Here is an 8968-nt window from a genome sequence, read left to right as displayed (position 1 = left end):
AGTCTGACTCGCTCAGTGTTTTATAGAGGCAAACGAAGAGAAGAAGAGGAAAATGGCAGAAGTAGCTCCAGCTCCGGCTCCCGCTCCGGCCAAAGCAGCCAAGAAGAAGAGCACGAAGCTGAAGAAGGTCGGTCCCAGCGTGTCCGAGCTGATCGTGAAGGCTGTGGCCGCTTCCAAGGAGCGCAGCGGCGTGTCCGCTGCCGCCCTCAAGAAGACTCTGGCCGCCGGAGGCTACGATGTGGACAAGAACAAGGCCCGCGTCAAGACCGCCATCAAGAGCCTGGTGACCAAGGGGACCCTGGTCCAGACCAAAGGGATCGGCGCGTCCGGGTCCTTCAAGATGAACAAGCAGGCCGACACCAAGGCCAAGAAGCCCGCCGCCAAGAAACCCGCTCCTAAAGCCAAGAAGCCCGCCGCCAAGAAACCCGCAGCGGCCAAGAAGCCCAAGAAGGCGGCGGCAGCAGCAAAGAAGCCCGCGGCCGCTAAGAAGTCCCCCAAGAAGGCCAAGAAGCCCGCGGCAGCGGCCAAGAAYGCAGCCAAAAGCCCCAAGAAGACCACCAAGAGCCCCAAGAAGGTGGTGAAGAAGGCTCCAGCTGCCAAGAAGTCTCCGGCTAAGAAGGCAGCCAAACCTAAAGCCAAGAAGGCAGCTCCTAAGAAGAAGTAAACATGAAGCTTTACAGACCTCAAAGGCTCTTTTAAGAGCCACCACATCCTCTAAACTGCTCTTTCCTTTTTACAACAAAACAAGTCAAACTATCATTTTTTAAAAATATAAATGTTTGTATTATATCTATATATTTACACTTGTGTAACAATGAAGGGATGATGGGACCATGTTTATAGCGCAATTATATTTATAAATTAATTGTACATATTGTCCTTTTTTACAATATTAAAACAGTTTGTACTGATTGATCACTTTGTCTAATAACAAGTCCAATTTAACCACATTACATCTGCTAAAGGCTGTGGATTATTTACCTGAAACATGGCTGCATTTTCTACTGGAAAATGGAAAATGACAACTTCCTATATTTACAAAATTGGTAGACTAAATGATAAAATAATTTACAAATATCTTKTTGTGATTTTAGGTACACATGAATGCACAAGCTTTTCCAATATATTTAATTTGAGTGTGTATTTGCTTTTCAAATATACAAAAACCTGTAAAAAGTTTATTACCAATGATCAAATCTACTGATTTATTAAGAGTCTAATRGYGACACTAGCTGTAATAACAGTAATTAGGATGAAGCTCTTCACACAGTGGATGTGTGGCTCTTAAAACAGCCTTTGTGTTGTTGTTGTCAGCGGGTCTTTGTTTACTTCTTGTCTACTTCCCTCCTAATTTCTCTGCACAGCGACTGACCAATCAGAAGAGGACGGAGCTGCGCGCGGTCCTCTTTGAATGTCCGCGGGCTCTCGAGCCCACGTTTCGTCCAATAAGCAGCGAACTTCTGGGCGGAGCTTCGCTCCAGGAACAGGCTGAACCAACCAGGAGCTGAAGCTGAGCTGGTGCGTCACGGTGTCGCAGCAGTAGCTCAGAGTTTAAAAGAGCAGCGCGGCTCGTCGGGACTCCAACTCGRTTTTCTGCCGCTCACWCAGAAACATGGCAAGAACCAAGCAGACCGCCCGTAAATCCACCGGAGGCAAAGCCCCCAGGAAGCAGCTGGCCACCAAGGCCGCCCGTAAGAGCGCCCCGGCCACCGGCGGCGTGAAGAAGCCTCACCGTTACAGACCCGGTACCGTGGCTCTGAGAGAGATCCGTCGCTACCAGAAATCCACGGAGCTGCTGATCCGCAAGCTGCCCTTCCAGCGCCTGGTCCGAGAGATCGCTCAGGACTTCAAGACCGACCTGCGCTTCCAGAGCTCGGCCGTCATGGCTCTGCAGGAGGCCAGCGAGGCTTACCTGGTGGGTCTGTTCGAGGACACCAACCTGTGCGCCATCCACGCCAAGAGGGTCACCATCATGCCCAAAGATATCCAGCTGGCCCGCAGGATCCGTGGAGAGCGAGCTTAAAACGGCCCTGTTCACAACAACCACAACGGCTCTTTTAAGAGCCACAAACAGCTGCACTAAAGACTGGCTTCTTATTTACACTTAGACATAATTTTTTTTCATATTTTATTAATAAAAATCAATTAATTCATGACTGTTGAGTTAGTTACAATTTTCACAACCATGACTTCATTTTTCTCTTGTAAATTGCTGTATGTGTAGATGCAGAGCTGGACTAGCTGCTCCTACTCGTCATCATATAATCCTTTCATATTAAGGAGAAACAACAATGAGCATTAAACTATCAAAATACATTTTGAAAATTAATTGTCAAGAATACCAGTCACCTACAACTTCATTCTTATTCACACTTCAACTACATTTACTTACAAAGTAGATGTTTCTGCTGTGGTGAAATAATTTATACTTTAATCACATGCTCAACTTAAAATACTTTATATTTTATTTTTATTCAAAATAAATTATTTACATAAAGGATAAAACATTCACCTGATTCAGTTCCCTTCATTCTGGTGTATTTTAAAAAACATATTTTTACCCATTTAAATAAACACTCAATTATAATTTTAGAGATTATTCTTCATTTTAATTTGTTGCATCATGTTTCTATGGCAGAGATAATGAAATAAAAGTGACAATTTATCACTGACTTGAATGGAACAGTTTACTTTTCTACAGAAATAAATATAATCAGAGTGYACTTTGTCRTCGTTTATTTAAACAGAGTTTCATTGATTAAAAACAACTCAGTGATTGATTTAATGTCATCACTGTATTTAAGTTATAGCTCATGAAGCTAAGCTAGCTGATGGATCTCCTGAACTGTCCTGTGGCGGAAATTATGACTTATTTTTCTGTTTAAAGAATAAAGTTTGACTAAAAGCTGGACATTATCAGAGGAGTTTACTAGCTTAGTTTTCATCATGTTTAATGTTAAATTACCTCTATGTAATGAGAGGTTTGTGTCTGTCTCTGCTGCAGCAGCTAATAAACTGTATATTCTTAAGAATTGTTTCTTTTGGATTCATTGTTTCAAAGATAACATGCACATTAGAAATAGGATAAAATAAATGGCTCATTGGAGGGATCTAGAGGGCAGCAACACAAAGATGTGTGACCCCTCTGATCAGCTGACCTGAGGCCCTGCGTGTACAAACAAATGCTCACAAGACAAAACCTCACAGTCTTAATGAAAAAAGAGACAAAAGTTCACAAAGCTTTTTTTTGTATTTTTAAGACACCAAATACATATTTGTGACACCTAAGTGTTGCCCCCACATTGTTTTGAGTTGTTCTCTCTGTCGAACCTTCCACATCTTTTTTTAACCAATATTTAATTCACTCAAGAGAGATGAGCAGTTACCATGTTAATGATTGGTTTTAATCTCGTACAGGTTTTGGTCTTGTTAGCAAAGTTGAGGAAATTTTTAGCAAACATTCAGTCTATTCCAAAAGCCAGTGTCAAAATGTTGACTAATTGTGTACAAACTGTTCAGGTTCAGAATGTGTTGTTCTCCAATGCTAAACACCTTTTAGCTCACTATCTGTAATATGTACTAATATATGAGACATGTTTATGTTTGACAAGATGCTTTGCTGTGGCGTCATTTTGAACTGGATTAAATCCAAAAGTTAATCAGTTTCAGAGATTCATGCAGTTATTAATATGTGAAAGTTTGATGACAATACGTTCAGTGGATCATGAGATATTTTGCTAAAAGAGAGAAAGACACACACACACACACACTCGGCGGCGCCAAAAAGAACAAAGTTATTTATGAGTCATCAGGGAAGAAGAAGCTCCTCCCCTGTCCTCAAACACGTCCTCTGTTCTGACATAAACATCAGTGAGTCCGGGTTCACACGTTCACAAGTTGCTCTGATAACTTTCATTATGTCTGGAAGAGGAAAAGGAGGTAAAGGTCTGGGGAAAGGAGGCGCTAAGCGTCACCGTAAAGTCCTCCGTGATAACATCCAGGGRATCACCAAGCCCGCCATCCGTCGTCTGGCTCGCCGCGGTGGAGTCAAGCGTATCTCCGGTCTGATCTACGAGGAGACCCGTGGTGTGTTGAAGGTCTTCCTGGAGAATGTCATCCGTGATGCCGTCACCTACACCGAGCATGCCAAGAGGAAGACCGTCACCGCCATGGATGTGGTCTACGCTCTCAAGAGACAGGGTCGTACTCTGTACGGCTTCGGAGGTTAAACTTCAACCCGCTTAACTAAACAAAAGGCCCTTTTCAGGGCCACACACRTCCACTAATGGCTGCTTTCCTTTAGTTCTATCAAATTGTAATATGAATAAATGAACTTTCCTATCATCCCACGTCTAAAGAACATATAGAAGTCTAAGTACTTTGCAGTTTATACAAATATTTTCAAAACTGCACTTTTTAGGATTATAATCAAAATGGAAGTGCTTTTCAAAATGCATACTTCAGACATGTTATTACATTCAGTGAAATACATTTTTCATTGAATTTACATATTTTCCTACTACGGATGTTCTATACTAACAATTTTACTTTTACTGATACTAAATAAAATTTCGCTGGTATCGCTGATACTGATCCCATACTGATGTAACATGATGTGTCTGGTAAATCTAAAAAAAATGCGTTTTTCAAATAACTGCTTTATAAATAAAACATGGAAGAAGTTTATTTCATTTAAAACTCTTTCTAACCCTAACCTCATGTGTAGCACAATTCCTATTCTAAAGGAATATAATTTTTGAATAATGAAAAATATTCTAAAAGTTATTACTTTGTAAATTTTTCTACCATTGTTTGTGGGTTTGCAAGAAGGTCCTTGGCCAGAGCTGGTTGTTTGGGGGACCTTCATCTAGAGTTTAATTACAGACACTCAGATGAACCAGATTTTATGTTAAAATGATCTGCCACGCATACAGGTCCTTCTCTAAAAAATTAGCATATTGTGATAAAGTTCAATATTTTCTGTGATGTACTGATAAATTTTCATATATTTTAGATTCATTGCACACCAACTGAAGTAGTTCAAGCCTTTTATTGTTTTTAATATTGATCATTTTGGCAAAAAAGTAAAGAAAAACCAAAAATCCCCATCTCAAAAAATTTGCATATCATGAACATGTTCTCTAAACAACTTCTTAACCTAATCATCTGAATCAACTAATTAGCTATAAACACCTGCAAAAGATTCCTGAGGCTTTTAAAAACTCCCAGCCTGGTCCATTCTTTATTTTTTTGCCAAAATCATCAAAACAAGAACAATTTTTAATCCGTATACTTCAGTTATTTTTTTTCCTTTTTTTAAAATAAGTTTGTAGTTATTCACCTTTTTCTTTTATTTTCATAATGGAACAAAAGTTGAATGCATCGTTGGTAGAGGTGCGGGACCAACATTTCAGTGAGCAGATCAGTGAAGAGCTGAGGCAGCTGAGCGGCTCAGCCAATCACAGCCAGGTTACAGCACAGTGATATTAGCCTACAGTGTGTATAAGATGAGTGTGCCCCGCTTCATCGGTATTCTCGTAGTAGTGAACTCCCGACAGAAACCATGCCTGAACCCGCCAAGTCTGCGCCCAAGAAGGGCTCGAAGAAAGCCGTGACCAAGACCGCCGGCAAAGGAGGCAAGAAGAAGAGGAAGACCAGGAAGGAGAGCTACGCCATCTACGTGTACAAAGTGCTGAAGCAGGTTCACCCTGACACCGGCATCTCGTCCAAGGCCATGAGCATCATGAACTCGTTCGTCAACGACATCTTCGAGCGCATCGCCTCCGAGGCCTCCCGCCTGGCTCACTACAACAAGAGGTCCACCATCACCTCCAGGGAGATCCAGACCGCCGTGCGCCTCCTGCTGCCCGGAGAGTTGGCCAAGCACGCTGTGTCTGAGGGAACCAAGGCTGTCACCAAGTACACGAGCTCCAAGTAAACCTGCTCCACCAACAAACACAACGGCTCTTTTAAGAGCCACCCACCTAGTCTGTAAAGAGCGAAGTTCTGTGTGTTTAATGTATAGAAAAGTCCTTTTATATCCCATCCAGTATACCTTTAAATGGGCTCCAAAATGGACCACACGTAAAAATTGAATAGCAAAATTACTAATAATAAACCAAAGGTTTACTATAATTAATTATACTACTATATTAAAAGATTAATGCTTATAAACGTGAAATGTTGAAGTGAACTTAGTATACTTGAAATTGTTCCATTTCAATAATTAAAAAAGTATACTTAATACAATTAGAATTGTGCTTTGGTACAACAAAAACATTTAGTATTCAACTAGTTGTTCCAAAATAGCATACTTTAAATATACTGATGATTATTGCGGCTTCAAGTATACTTAGATTTAGTATAGTTTATTTTTTCACCTGGGCAGGATTAAAGCTCCTTTTTCAAAACATGGCAGGTTCTTTTCTCATTTAAAGGATTTAGGAGCTACAGCTTGAAGTGTAAGCTACATATGTCAAATATTAAAAAACAAACCCTTTAACACAAAGTGAACTAATCAAATGTTCAGAAATATGCAGGACAACAAATCTACCTTGACGCCAAAATGACACTTTGTTGCTGGTGGATGATATGAGGAATTTTATTGATCAGATAAAATAAATATGGGATCGATACTGGTATAAATACGCCCACCCATAGTCAATAGCTCAGCTACAGTTTGACACTCAAACACTTACAAAATAATTAGGTTTTGGGACATTTTTATGAACAATGATCCAAGGAATGAATTATGAACATGACTCAATTCGTTCTATGGTGAAAAACGAGCAATTGTGAATTAAATCACTTAAAATACCAACTTAGATGTATGTTTAGACAACTGTGGATGGAGAGGACGGAGACTCTGCCAACTCCTTAAAGCTGTAAAAGAAATGTAAAGGATATGAGCTTTTGCACATTTAATTTATTCAATTCATTTTAAATAACTCTATATACAAGAAAAATATACAAATCACAAGTAACAAGTGAACTTGATGTGTCACTAATTTACAAATCCTACATTTTGAACAATATTTCCTCAGTTCATGTAATTCAAATCTATAACGACTATTGTGGACTGCACTTAATGTCACTCTGCAGGTCCTTGGACATGAATTACGTGTATTTATACAAATAACGCCAGGATGAAGCTCTTTACAGACTGGATGTGTGGCTCTTAAAAGAGCCTTTGTGTTGTGGTGGTCAGCGGGTATCAGTTTACTTCTTGGCGGGCTTCTCGGTCTTCTTGGGCAGCAGGACGGCCTGGATGTTGGGCAGCACTCCGCCCTGAGCGATGGTCACTCCTCCCAGCAGCTTGTTSAGCTCCTCGTCGTTGCGGACAGCCAGCTGCAGGTGACGGGGGATGATCCTGGTCTTCTTGTTGTCGCGGGCAGCGTTBCCGGCCAGCTCCAGGATCTCAGCGGTCAGGTACTCCAGCACGGCGGCCAGGTACACCGGGGCTCCGGCACCGACGCGCTGAGCGTAGTTGCCTTTGCGCAGCAGCCTGTGGACACGGCCCACCGGGAACTGGAGTCCGGCACGGGAGGACCGGGTCTTTGCCTTGGCTCTGGCCTTTCCGCCGGTTTTGCCTCTTCCGCTCATTGTTAGAGTTCAGCTTTCTTTAGACAGACTGAAATGAAATGCCCTCTCCAGTCGGAGTTTCCTTAAATCGGAGAGCGCGCGGGTCGATTTGGTTGCGCACCAATCAGTGAGAGGCTTCCAATAGTGGGCGGGGCCTGATTTCTCATTCAGCGGCTTTTTCAAACGGTTAGCCACACACACACACACACACACACGTTTAATTATTGACCATTTTATTTGTGAAACATTTTCAAATATCACTAAAATTTCAACAGAATATATCACAAATCAATAAATATTAAAAAAATAGAATCCACTAAATATTCTACAAAAACCAGGAAAGATTTCTTTAAGTTTTATTTTTGTCTCCAAACCTCTGACAGTTTTCATCAGTCACAGTATTTATACACATAGTATTTTTCTTAATGTAACTTTGTGTTGAACACATTTTAGTGCTTGTGATAGGACATCTTTAAACAGTTGTAGGAGTGACTTAACTTGTCAAAATTAAAATTAGTAAAATTTGATTTATTAAGATTAACTTTGTGTTCTTGTTGGTTTTATTATTATTATTTTTTTGTATTTTTGTTGCATTATTTTAATTGTGAATCTTAAGTAAAACTGGTATTGGACCAGCACGCAAATATTGATACAATTATAATATAGGGGGTTTAAATACTCATGTAGATGTTTAAAGTAATAGACTAAACATAGTTACATAAAACATAGCTTTTAGTGGTTTAGTATAACTGAAAAAAATTGTTTTTGTCTGACCAGAATTATAAAGTTAAGTAACAGTTTAAAAAAAAAAGTGCGACCCCCACCACTACAAAAGATGAATTAAACTTTTGTTCCATTATGAAAATAAAAGGTGAATAATTTCAAACTTATTTTAAAAAAGGAAAAAAATAACTGAAGTATACAGATTAAAAATTGTTCTAAACGATAGGCTATATTCACACCATCTGGAGCAGACGTAGGTAAGAGTTTGGTGTTGTATCTATCACCACTAAAAGTGTTTTATTCAAATAAAATTAATCAGTATTGAAACCTTGAAATGTTTTGAGCTATAAAAAAGATTAATATATGTGCATTAAAAATTTACACTTTTATAAAGTGCAGTGTAGCTAATAGTGATGTGTAGATCGATACTGAAATAGATACTACCAATACCAGAACTTTTTGAAAAGCACTTCCATATATTCTAAAGTGCACTGTTTTGAAAAAGTATTTGTATAAACGGCAAACTCTTTAATTTCTATATATTCATTAGGCCTGGGATGACGTGAAACTTACATATTCATAGTATAATTTGATAGAGATAAAGGAAAGCAGCCATTAGTGGAAGTGTGTGGCCCTGAAAAGGGCCTTTTGTTTAGTTAAGCGG

General features: G+C 39.8%; 4 protein-coding genes across 4 annotated transcripts; 3 read left to right on the top strand and 1 right to left on the bottom strand.

The window, feature by feature from the left end:
* Positions 1–76: 76 nt before the first annotated feature.
* Positions 77–915, top strand: LOC106528839 (histone H1; the record flags this gene model as incomplete). Its single annotated transcript, XM_014024109.1, is given in 1 exon segment — positions 77–915. A coding segment is annotated over 1 exon segment (588 nt), but the record flags the coding sequence as incomplete, so codon positions are not given.
* Positions 916–1451: 536 nt separating this feature from the next.
* On the top strand, positions 1452–4276 carry LOC106528840 (histone H3). The gene is made up of 2 exons (XM_014024110.1): positions 1452–1943; positions 3898–4276. Exons 1-2 carry the CDS (start codon positions 1613–1615, stop codon positions 4227–4229), a joined length of 663 nt encoding a protein of 220 aa, XP_013879564.1. The 5' UTR covers positions 1452–1612; the 3' UTR covers positions 4230–4276.
* A 1101-nt stretch (positions 4277–5377) lies between these two features.
* LOC106528838 (histone H2B 1/2) lies at positions 5378–5983 on the top strand. The gene has a single exon (XM_014024107.1). The coding sequence runs from the start codon at positions 5564–5566 to the stop codon at positions 5936–5938; it is 375 nt and encodes a 124-aa protein (XP_013879561.1). The 5' UTR covers positions 5378–5563; the 3' UTR covers positions 5939–5983.
* A 1239-nt stretch (positions 5984–7222) lies between these two features.
* Positions 7223–7748, bottom strand: LOC106528837 (histone H2A; the record flags this gene model as incomplete). The annotated part of the gene is given in 1 exon segment (XM_014024106.1): positions 7223–7748. A coding segment is annotated over 1 exon segment (380 nt), but the record flags the coding sequence as incomplete, so codon positions are not given.
* Between the last annotated feature and the right edge of the window lie 1220 nt (positions 7749–8968).

The sequence above is a fragment of the Austrofundulus limnaeus genome, unplaced genomic scaffold (assembly GCF_001266775.1).
Source record: "Austrofundulus limnaeus strain Quisiro unplaced genomic scaffold, Austrofundulus_limnaeus-1.0 Scaffold407, whole genome shotgun sequence".
NCBI lineage: Eukaryota > Metazoa > Chordata > Actinopteri > Cyprinodontiformes > Rivulidae > Austrofundulus > Austrofundulus limnaeus.
This window is presented reverse-complemented; position numbering and strand designations above follow the sequence as displayed.